Raw genomic sequence first — 12,638 nt, 5'->3', positions numbered from 1 at the left:
GTGTTGCAACCACTGGAGCTCTTACAGCGTGGCACTGTGGGTAGTGCTGCTGTCCCTCCAGTGTCCTGTGAGAACACGGGGGTCCCTGGCACACATAGCCTGCAGTGCTGGGTGGCAGCAGAAGTGGGGGGAACCAAACCCGGCTCAGCTCCCACGTGCGGGAGCATCCTGCCGTAAAGCCCTTCCCCACAAACCACATGGAGACAATTGGTTGGTGTGGCCCAAATCAGAGCCAAGGACTGAACTCAGCACTCAGCAGTGTGGGCATCAGGAGTCCAGTCCTTGGGCTCATGCCCCAGTCCTCTTTTATTGAGCAGCATAGACATACAATCTTGCACTCTGTATTTTTTCCAACATTATCTATTTCAAATTTGTATTTCTTTGCATATAACTAGTATCAATCAAATTTAGTGCTAGACAAAATGGTGGGTCTTACAATTTAATTCTGTGCAATCAGTATAGTTGTGATTTGGTGGTCATTGAATTCAGTGCAAAGATTTGGTTTTGTCTGACAATGTACTAAAAGACCAAATACTTCTTCACCTTATCCAGAGTGATTACAGTTACTCATGTATGTTTTTCTTGCCTTCTTTTTTTTTGTCTGAAATAAAACACACATGATATGCTATTTTTTATTTCCAAGTATCAAGTATTCAAGAGTTTGTTTTGTAAACACATGTTTACAACAGATGCTGACAGCAATTTCATTAAATCATGGGTTATACAAATTTAAAATGGTTCTAAGTTCTGATGAGAAATAAAAGAAATAAATATCAATTAAAAAACACCATACAGGAGCCTAAAATATGCAAAAAACCCCCGCACAAACCAATTATTCTCTTTTTACCACTGCACAGCACCCACACACTCATACAATCAGACATACTCTACAAATTTCCTTAATACTCTACACATTTGCTTAATAATGAGTTTTTAAAAAACTAAACAGTGTGCCCACTCCATGCTCCTAAGATACTACCCCAACTGTTGCTGTTCTACATAAATCATTTGGTAGAGGTATGCACTGCAGCCAAGGGCAAAACTCCCATGTGCTCAACTGGTGAAAAGAGCAGGTCGTCTTTGAGGAAAGCCTTCACTCAACCATGGATCTCACTGACAGAAAATTATTTTCTTCCTTTTTTTTAACTGAAACTCAGCTCCAGATCATTTTGTACTTCTTGCTTGTTTTGTTTTGAAACTTCCCTCCATGATTTCAAATACAGACTTTGTTACAGAGGTGAAATTTTTTGCCAGTTGGAAGTGTAATTGAAGCTATTAGTGCTATTCAGAATACAGATACCTGTTCTGCATTAGCAGTCCAGGCACAATACCACAAAATAATTACTGTTCAGAATTCAAAATGGAAGGAAAAATTTTGTCTTCAGGATTTTAAACCCCAAACCCTCTGTTTTAAATCACAGCTGTAAGGGTAAATATCTTTTTTATCAAAAGAATTCACTTTGAGGAGACAGGTGTTGCTTAGGAAGCCTTTCCTGCCTGTAATGTGCCTTTTCCAAGGAGGTTAGATAGGTTTTTTTCCCTTTCCCTTCTGCATTCCACAGAAAGTGCAGACTCACTCTCTCCTGGTATGTGAGAAGAGAGATAAGGCTCAAAGCCCAAGAACTAATGGGAGGTTTTTGCTTTTTTTTCTTAAGGTCAGCATTTTTGCAGCTGGTGCAGGTTTTCCTTTGTAAGTTTTTAGTGTTCTTATCTTCAAAACAATTTTTTCTTGGATTCTTTCCACTGCCTTGGCATTTTAGGGGTTACCTGCATGTATCTTACTTCACAATAGCTCCCCTTAAAGTCAACCAGATTTGGACTTTCTCCACTGCTATAATTTGCTCATGTTCTACCCTCTCTTTCTGGTATTCCATGAAAGAACATTCATATTTCAGATCTGAATCCTCATTTTAAATCGAGCACCTACTAACATTGCTTGCTTAAGAGGTTTCAGAATTTAGCTCAGTGTTTCATGTCATTACTACAGGATTTATTTTTAGCCTTTGTTTAAGCAAAGCAACTAAATAAAGTCATTTAGTACAGCAGGATGAATACATTCTGCATGAGGTTTCTGTGGCCTGTATAACTTTTACTGTAGCTATAGGTGCTGGACCAAATCCTACACTGCCTTCTGAAATTACTTTCCCAAAGAGCTAGGTAGGAATTGCCCCACCAGGAATTACAAACACTGTCTTTGCTGGAGCAGTCCAGACTTGAGGAACAAAAACACATGCAGTTGCATCATTGACATGACTTGACTATTTTAAGTCATAGTGAACACATCATAAAATACTTCTGTACCTATTAGCACCACAGTGTTGTTTAGTCATTTGTCCAAAGATTATCAAGCTGTCTCACCTTTCTCAAGGTGAACAATGTTTTGGATGCTTTTTGTAGCCCTTCATGAATTCCAGAGCTTTTCACCTATTCTATATAATGAATAAAATGTTGTTACAGAATAACATTGTGACAACTGGGTTGAGACTGAAAAAATAAGAAAATATAGTACACATAATGGATAATGCAATAATTAGAACAGTAGAATGCAACCTGGATAAATAAGCATCTATTTTGTAACACTTGAAGTCAAGAAATCTTCAGAACTACTTTGAAATTGCAGAGGGGAAAAAAAGCCTGTCTGAAGGACTGGAGAGGCAACTTCTAAAAACCACAAGTATTACCTGCAGTTTAATGTCATGGATATGGCTACAGGATATGGGTAGTGTCAACTGTCCTCCTCAATTAACGTAAGAAATTATGAAGAAAATACAGAGAAGATTGCTTTCCTGAGGATCAGGTAGGATTTCAAACCTTTGGCCGCATGGTAACATGTATTAGTGACGTTCAATATGAAGATGACAAATCATGTGAACCCTGACCCTACACTATCCCCACACTGAAGGCTCCATATCTCTACTCTGTGACAATGTTTACATGAAACCTTTTTGAATTGTTATTTGTAAAACAAGATGTTAAAAGAGAAAAAGAAAGCCCTAATTCTCTACCAAAGAGTAAGTCTGCCACCACAAAGTGATAAAAGTGTCCATAAATTCAAGTCTGGTATGTGAAGAACCTGAAATGTGTTGATACGGGTTTAATGTATAAGGGGCAAACACTCTGTCCAAAGCAATGCTGATTCAGATTGCAGTCCAGGTAAATCTCTGTTACCAGGTGTTTTAAGCCCTTGGAGAGCAACCACAGCAGGATGGCTTCAGCTGGGGGAAGCCAGATACTGGAGAAATGCAGTATGGCATCTCCTATGCCATTATAAAAAGACATATTATTGAGAAACAGAAAAAGACAAACTGTTTAGGAAGGGGTTTTTTTCCTTCGAGCTCCCAAAATATTAGTAGCAACCAGTGAACAGAGTATAAAAGCTAAACAAGCATTTGCTAAAGCACCAACTTGTTAACTTCCAACCCAAGGTATGGCCCACCATTGGACTGATGAGGCCAAGAATCTGGCTCCAAAATGGCAATAAGACACTTTGGACCTATTTATTTATCATCAGTTTTATGTCAATACAACACCACGAATAGCTGTGGTATTACATGCACAGAAAGTGTAGTAAGGCAGCAATTATTCAGGCTTTTTGGGGCAAACTCCCAAAAGAACAGTACAGAAGGGCTGACCCCCTCTCCCAGACATGCTCTCTGGAGCAGGCAATGCTCTGCTACGTCTGTGCAGGATACTGAAAATTTGTCACCTCAACCTCTAGGGCCATATTCTGTCAAAGAGCACAATTCAAACCTACATAATTACTTGGAGAAATTTCACTGGCTCTAAGGTGAGAAAAATGCTTTATGTAATCTAATTCCCCATGTAACACAGAGGTTTTTAGTCAGAAATTTATAAAATAAGTGAATGGCAGGAAGAACTAGAATGTATCTCAGGGCATGTCCACAAAATACTTTTAATTTGAATTTTACTTGAAAACTTCCTCCATTGCCAGATATAAGAGCCATACATGAATGCCACAGGAGAGTACTCAAGTGTTACTTTGTGCTATTCTGAATCCACAGGGAAACAGCTCATCATGGAAATCACTCTTTGGGTAAAGGAATTTCTTCTTGAATGCAGATGGGATTCAGTCCCATACTTACATACATGCATTATTTTTAAGTGCATTACTTAAGTATATAAATTTACTCACATATTAAAATCTTCTGCTGGATCAGAACTATAATGAATTAATGGTTAATACTACAAATTAATAAGCTATATTAAAATATTTTTGAAAAAACTATATTCAGGCATTTGTAACTAATTTAGGGCCTTTCAAACTTACATTTCTAATACCTAGTAGGAGATTTGTGCCCTTACTTCACTTACATAACAGCAGGTTCTGAGAAACTGCATGTTACTATGTGCACTTTTAAAGATACACAGGTTGGCCAGAGACCTGAAAGTTTCCACATAAATAAAAATTGCACCATAATATTCAGCATTTCCTGCAGCTGCTCCCACTGTGCAAGAAGGATGTAAAATGTCACCAGTTCCAAATTATACCATGTTATACCCAGTATGCACATGGGGAAGAGGAGGGACTAAAACCACAGGGCTTTTGCCTAAAACTGGAAACACTGAAGAGTCCCACTCTCCAGATGATTTCAGCCCTACAAAGATCTATGAACCATCTCCTGAGGGTGCTGCACTCATAAGCACCCAAGACCATGGCTACACCCATTCTGAAATTTTGCCCCTTTTGAGGAAACAAGGTTGAATGAGAGGCTATGCAGGGACCTGTTCAGCCAAGTCCATGTATTTGGGCTACTTCTCCTCTCACATTCCTCACTCTAAGTCAGGAACACATGATGTAAGAGGGAATTAGGGGGCTCCCTGTGAGGGCATGATGGCACTTTGTTGACTTGTAGTTCATCACCCAGACACTGTTGCTCCATATTATCACTGGCTGGTTAAGTCCAGGTAGGTGACTTGGGTTTGCTACCAGCAGCAGCTTGTGGGGGAGCAGGACACCTGCTTTACCTTTTCTTGTACTCGCTCCTACCAAACCTTATTTGTCTTGGAGTAGAGAGGGAAGGTGGCAGAAATTACAAGTTAATGGAATTTTATATTCTATGGCAAGAGGATTTCACAGTAGGAAGACAGTATGGGACCCAGACCCTTCACTCGATGATAGGCAAAGTTCTTTTTTAGTTACTATCAAGTTGGTTTAGCACCATATGTCAATCATGACTACTGGCTAGGGAGGCACTCATTTTCTCTGGAGATTCTGCTTCCTTCAGCAATGACAACCTCAGAAAATAGCGTTTGTTCAGCAGGTCTCAGTCCATATTTCAGTCAATGACAAGGTTGGAATTGACTTCTCTAGGAAGTTAATGTGTTTCCCCTGCATGCCTTTATTGGTTTAGTTTAGACTGTTATAGCTTATTCAAAATAAACCCTCCTTCAGGAATCAGTTAAAAACTGGCCACAGTTTGGGTTTTCTTTCTTTTAGAGCATGCTGATTTAATTAAGTGATTTTGCAGAAATTTATTCATATTGTCAAAATTATCTGTATCCAAGAATAGTAACAAATTTGTTGGAAAAGAATTTTGTTTTGCATATAATGTTCAAAGAAAAATTAAAAGGCTATTGAAAATATGTAATGAAGGCTTTTTCCGTATTTCCAAAGTTAACATATTTCCTTCTACATTCCAATTCCTCAAATATTTCAAAACATGAATGTTTGTAGAAGTTGAAGGGTCAGGATTTCCTAAAAACATCAGTGGTCTCCATCCCAGCAAGCTCAGAATTTACTTGAAATAAGCTCAGAAGCAGCAGCAGATGCAGATGTGTCACTTCTCTCACACTCATTCTTTGGCATCAGTGCCATTAGTTCCTGACAATCCTAATCTGCTCTTGATATTCACATGTAACACAAGTGCACACAAGGCATGAAATAGATCAGGACAGATGACTCATCTCTAGTCTTTTGCAATTGCCTAAGTGCTCTGTTTCTCAGGTATTTGAAAAGATTGTCACTATTCACCTCACCCCATGATGATTAAAATGACGAAGTGACTAAAAATGGTGATGGGCTACAATTACATTTTGTTCTACTACCTTGCCTAAAATTTTGTCATGGCAGGAAATTCCTGGTGCAACAAGCATTTGAGACTGTAGCAAAAGTAAACATATCATCTACTCTGATCTCCTATAGCAAAAAAAGTATATATATACCAAACACCTTTGAGCCAAGGAAATTTATTTCTTGGGATAAAAAGTGTAGAAGCCAATATCTCAGGTGGCACATGCTGACTGAGGACACATAGTATCTGGTGGCTGCATAAAGAGACAAAAACTTTCTCAGTCTTTACCCCAAAAAGCTGTTAGTATGGACAGAATAGCACGAAATTATCAAAACAATATTCCTCTATCTTATAGTTTAGGGTAGAAAAATCTGAGTTTGCATACAGAAAGAATGAGAATTCTTACAAACTACAGAAATGGACTAAGACAGTCTGAAATAAGCAGCCACCACCTCAAGCTGAGCAAGCAGCCCTGTAGATAGTCCCATGTGCTGGTCAAGAAGAACCAGGAGATGATGAAAGGCAGTTGGCAAAGATGGAGAGGGAAATGTCCTCCCAGGACAACACAGTGGATGCCTAGAAGAGTACTGCCTTTAATTTCAAGGACTTGGTTCCATATAATGTTTGATCAATTTACATATTATAAATTGAAAAATTAAATCAGGGATAACTGTTCAAAAATAAGCAGAAGTTCTGCTCTTTCCTATTTATTTTCACACAAGCTCTCTACATGACAGAATCCAAACCTGACTATCACTGAGTCAACTGTAAAGACTGCTTTTAATTTCCTACACTTCTAAGACTTCCCCTACAGGGTACAATACAGCTTTGACTTCCTAGTGTCCACCTGTTATCATTCTCTGCCCTTTGAGATGTCATTAGTACATCACAAGCATGGCACTACAAAGCCTCCAGAGCAAGGAATGGAATGCCAAGCACATTTGCCTAGAAAGTCTCGGCATCTCCCAGGGACAAAATACACTACAGTAATGTGGAAAAAGTGAAGGTCACATCATGTCCTGTGAGTCCACACTTGCCGATAATTTCTATTCTTAGCTCTTCTCCTGGAAGGCCAAAGGAGAGACAAACTCACCCTTTGCTCTCATGGGAGTTTTCAACTAAGTTGAGAAAAGGAAAGGCAGCCACGTGTGGGAAAAGCCACACAAGCAGGACCTCCAGGCCTTCCCACCAGCCTGCCCAGCACCGGGCAGGAGGAGAGGCAGAAGTGTGGCAGAAACAAGAGGGTCTGAGCTGGCACCCCCTCCACAGCTGTCCTGGATGGCAGGGTGCACAGTGCCCCAGCAGTGCCAGAAGAGGAGGGAGAGCCTCATCCCCAGCACCACGGTGGGCAGGCTCACAGCCCTCTTGAAGGGTTTCTCTGTTCATTCCTGCAGCAGGCAGGAGTAGCACCAGCCTGAACTCTATGCCATTGCTGGCTGCACGGGACCTGTCAGGTCCCAGACCGCCACTCAAAAACGAGACAAGGCCATTAGCTCTCCATCGGGGCTTTACCACTGAGCTGAGTTATACACAAAACTCTGAAGGACAGCCATACTTTTCCTATCAAGCTATAAATGGCTCTTTTCTTCTTCAGGAAAGTATGGATTTGGTGCTAGTAACAGCCACCCAAATAACATTGCAGAAACATGCACATATCCGCTCTGGTATGTGTGTATGGTTCCTACATCTTAATGTTACTATAAATTAATACTGAAGTTTTTTACTTCAAGCATTACAGTTTCCTAGCCTGTGTACTTTGTGAAGAATGACTACATTCCATCAAATGAAAATCAATGCACATTTTGACAAGATAAAGATGTTACAACTCAACATTTGCAAACGTTACCTGATGCATAACTCTTGTATGGCTTGATATGTTATTAACAGTACTTTAAACCTTATGTTATTTTTTAATTTAATGATTATGTCTGAAAATAGCCCCTTTCAAATTCAGTTGCAGTAATGTCTTTAAAAGCAAACTTTAAACTTATTTTGCTGCACATACAATTATCCAAATAAGTTGCATAGTTTAAATAAGTTCAGTTGTGCTTTGTAGCAGAACTCACAGTAACTACTCATCTCTTAAAAATATAAGTTGCGGATATGAAGTTGACAATATGTTTAAGCATTCTTGTGAGTCTAGACATCAACAATATGAGTTTTTGTCAGTTTTCCATGGACTTCTGCTGTTCATAACACCTCATCTTTAGAATATTTGATCAGAGCACGGACATTTAATGGACACATGTGAAATAATTATAAACGTGATTTTTAAAACTCCATTGTTGGGAGGGGAGAAATAAGAACTTGGGTTGGTTTGAGGTATCCAGTCCTCAGGAACATCTTATGGTTGTTTGCATCAAGCTTTGTTGGTTTTCTCATGTTACATTTAGATCAAAAATAGAAGGCACAGGTGTTTTACAAGGCGCCATAATTAAGTCAACCAACAAAACCAAGTATTACATTACCAAGCCAGGGGGCTATATCTCAGCAGTGACTTCTTCCAATGCATTTTCATTTGAGGAATTTATTGCTTCTGAAAAAGGGCCAGGGTAGGTCTGTGCTAAGCAGTTCATTCCTTGTGCCACACTGATGTCTCCTCGGGAACTGAAGGTAGGGCAGGATCTAGTCCGTGCATAGTTTTGTTGGGGTCCAGCTTGTCCAACCATCTCACTCACAGTGTTGACCAGTGAAGCCCTCCACCTCTGTCTCTGCTGTTGTTCTTCTTTACACTTAATGGAATACCAAGCCAGGAAAATAAAAAGGAATCCCACGAACTTGAGAGCAGCTGCCAACCCAAAGTAGACAAAACGAAACGATGTGACATCGTATTCCCAGCAAGATCCTTGTACGCCGCAATCCTGTTGCCAAAGCATGCATGTGGTGTCAATAACAGCCCCAAAATAAATTGGAGTGGGAATGTAAGCTGAAATATAAATAGCAAGAGAAATAATATGTGTTAGTATATTGTGGAAAACCTCTAAAGAAACTATATGCCTTAGCCAAACAGTGTAGGTTGAAAATTTTTGAGATTTCTATACTGCTGTTCTTACATGAAATGTAAAACATGGAAAACTTGTCAGCCAATCTTCCCACCAACACTACTTTATATACATGAAATCTACCACAAATGGGAGAGAATTCAAGCAAAGAAGACAATGCAGCAGTACCTTACAACAGGTTCTGCTTCAATCTGCTGTCCCCAGACAGCTCCTGAACTACGTGCCCCTCAAAGAAAATCCAATTTTGCTCTCAGGAAGTAAAAACATGGTAGAGGGTCAAATACATTATCTCCGTAGCACTGCTTGCTGAACATCTGCTGCCTGTCAGCTGGGAAAGGTGCTGCTTTAAGATTAAGTACAAAGAGCACCAAAGATCACAAAATGTTTCTCTTACGGAAGATGGATGGAAGTGGTGAGACCACTAAGAGTGTAAATTTTCTTTCTAATAGATCTTCCTCGGAAACAGACTTTTAACATGTAAGGCAGGTAAAAGTGCAACCAGTCTACTGTTCCTACTTTCTCCAGAAATACATGACCTTTAGGACAAGATTGAAATGCCCTTCCTCAAACAAAACTTCCAGATGCAGCTACATGGGCTTCTCCTCTTACTCTCTTAGAATAGTCCTTGCTTGCTTTAGTCATGTATTTCGTAGTAGCTGAACACCTGGAGTGTTCTTTGTAGACAGGATTTTAGAAGTTCAAGAGCTTGAAAAAAGTAGTTTTGATGAATAAAGACTTTTAACATGTACCGCTTCTTGCTCTGAAATACTTGAAATAAGACATTAAGTAATGAATGTTATTTTAAAAATGAAAAAACTATTGTTATTGCTGAAAGAACAAAAATCTGTTTCTAAAAGAGAAAAAATCCTTATAAAATAGTATTTAGCAACTATTAATTTTTGAATACAATTTGAAACTGTAAAAATGTATATTTCAGGAACAACAATGTTGTTCTAGAAAGTCAGCAATAAAAACAGAAAAAGAGAAATAACCACATTTTCAAAAGCTATTACGTTTAGGTTCCTAATACCATAAGTCAGGCAATTAGTCAGATTTATGGAAGTTTAGTATTTTTATGGTATATTTAAGCTGAATATGGTGAGCCTTTATGAAATTGCTGAGCTACTGTAAGACTTACCAAGAGTTCGTAATAAAACAAACTGCATTCCTAGTGCAAAGGGCCGCTCCCCATCTTCCACAGACCTAGCAGGCAAAAAGAAAACTCCACTACAGAAACAGTCATAACAGATAGTCAACATGGTATGTTCTGGCTCTACTTTATGGTTTTTTTTCCTGATCTATAGAAAATCTTTGTCTAAATTTCTTTTATTTAGCTTCTACTATTGTTAACTCTTATTGCTAGGCCCCTCCTGAACCTGTTTAATCAAAGTTGCAATCAGGTTTTTTAACCTTTCTTTACCTGTGTAAGGCCTGAAGAATTTGATCCAAACCCATTAAGGAGATTTAGAGAATCCACCTAAATGCTTATGGCTTCTCATGACAGCTTGCTATTATTTCATATGTCTTCTGAATTTAACAGATCTCTGCACAGCATAAGCACTTTGGAGCTACTTTAGGAAAAATATAAGTAGAAACATCCAAACAGTCTCTTTAAACACTGTCCCTTTTCAATACAAGTGATACAAGATTCCTTCAATTGGCTTCAAAAGAAAAATGTCCAGCTTACAAAAGACTAACTATAAAGTAACAAATTCCACACTGCAACTACTATTTTAGTAAACCAGAAATTATCTACTGATATAAAAAATATTTTTAACTTTTATCCTAAAGTTCTGAAATTAAGATAGACGGCTTTTAATGACATGGAAATATAAGACAAAAAGTCACAAAAAGTCTGCAGTCAGAGGAGTGCAGCTGTAAAAATCAAGGTTTGAAGACAAGAAATTGAAAAATTGGAGAACCAAGTTGGCCCACAAACTTTGGACTGATGCACTAAGCACAGTAAGTCGTTTGGGACAGCAGGTGTCATTGTTCATGTGTGCAGGCCACCATTTTTTTACTGAATATTAAAAACCGTGCTGGAGATGTCCCTTATGTACCTCACTATTGTGAGGCTCACTGTACTATTAATGCTCATTGACTGTAGTTTGCCTTTGCATAATTGCAGTACAATTGCCCAATGTTTTTTATTAGTATTATTTCATAGGTGGAAAACCCAGAGAAAGAAGGAATAAAGTCAGAATCTCTGAATTATAATGGTGCTGTGCTGTTCAGGTAAGGCTGCATGAGCAACTGGAAGTCTGATGTGCCCAACCCCAAGTGCCTGGCTTCACTATCCTAACAATGATCCTTGCACCCAATTTGTAGATTTTTTGAAAAGTAAATTTAACTGGAAGACAAATTGCACAATGTGACATGGCACTGTCCTCTGTGTACCAGAAGCAGGCTCCTGCATAAGCCTTAGCCCCTTGACCTGAAAAAATGACAGCAAAAGACTGTTTGTCTTTGCTGGGGATGAGACAAAGATGCCTGTCAAAGGGTTTCTCAGCTGTGCTCACAACTGAGCCTAAGGATAGCAAAGCCAAGTCCTGATCTGCCTTACACTTTCTAAGGCTCCATGACCTATTACAAAGATTTGCCATTATTTGTATTTTTATAAGAGGCTAATTGTGAGCAGCAGCAGAACACCAGTGGTCTCAGCATATCACAGTGAAGCTCTTAAAGAAAACACTGTCAGGAGAAAATCCCACTTTTGCCTGGGAGGACCATTCTAACAGAAGGAAAAAGCCCAAGACTGGTTTAAAGGAAAGCCCAATTGGAAGACAGATTTTACACAAAATCAGGACAAAAGATGTCTCTATGTCAGCAATTAATGCAACTAAACAACTGGTGCTGAGGATCTGATATATACACCACAAGCATTTCAGGTTTGGGAGGGATTACTTCAGATCAGCTCTAACCTAGTCCCAGGGACAGCATGCACATTTGCATCTGGATCATTTTGTGTGTGCTTCTGAAGAGCAACTCAAACACTGGCAGAGGCTTCCTAGAGTAGTGGTCAATGCCTCATGCATGTCAGTGTTTGGACAATGTAAATAATTTTACTCTAATTCTTCCTCCTTCTCTTTAAACAGCAGCAACATATATAATACAATATATTTTAGCAGTAGACCATATTAGGTTTTTTCAGCTCACTTGTCTTTAAAAATGAACAGAACTTCACTTTCAGGAGCTGTATTTCAAATGGATAAAGATGTTAAAGGGAGTGATTATATTTATCAGACTAGATGGTAGAGATAAGAAAAGCCAATCCAAAAATTCGAAAGCTTTTTTTTCAAATTGACAAGTAAGTGCCACTGCCTTTTTCTAAAAAGACTGTGTTGTTCTATAACCTTAAATAACCACAGTAATAATACCCCCACTACAGTACAAGTTCAGAATTCTGGTGAAGAAAAAAGGGAAGACTCAAAAACAGGCATGTGGCAGAAATGAACAATTTTAAGAAAGAGAACAGGACAATTTTAAATACTAACTTTTTCATTTGCACTTGAAAATCCAAACCATTTCTCTAAGAAGGCTGAAAACTTTTCAGGAGTAATAATAGTCTTACATGATGTGTTACTTTTTCTCTCTTTATAACACC

At 38.8% G+C, this 12,638-nt stretch overlaps 1 protein-coding gene across 2 annotated transcripts in view; it reads right to left on the bottom strand.

The window, feature by feature from the left end:
• Positions 1-226: 226 nt before the first annotated feature.
• The window catches only part of SLCO5A1 (solute carrier organic anion transporter family member 5A1), a 79,260-nt gene continuing 66,848 nt past the window's right edge, over positions 227-12,638 (bottom strand). The window contains exons 8-10 of one of the 2 annotated variants that reach the window (XM_071554377.1): positions 10,173-10,237; positions 8,501-8,958; positions 227-601 (exon numbers count right to left, since the gene is read on the bottom strand). In XM_071554377.1, coding sequence (XP_071410478.1) covers positions 8,513-8,958; positions 10,173-10,237 — 511 coding nt within the window. In that variant the 3' untranslated portion in view covers positions 227-601; positions 8,501-8,512. Of the gene's footprint in view, positions 8,959-10,172; positions 10,238-12,638 lie in introns of both variants that reach the window. The other variant, XM_071554376.1, reaches the window with a different exon arrangement.

This window comes from Pithys albifrons, chromosome 4 (assembly GCF_047495875.1).
Source record: "Pithys albifrons albifrons isolate INPA30051 chromosome 4, PitAlb_v1, whole genome shotgun sequence".
NCBI lineage: Eukaryota > Metazoa > Chordata > Aves > Passeriformes > Thamnophilidae > Pithys > Pithys albifrons.
Note: the sequence above shows the minus strand (reverse complement) of the source record. Positions and strands in the feature narration are given on the sequence as shown.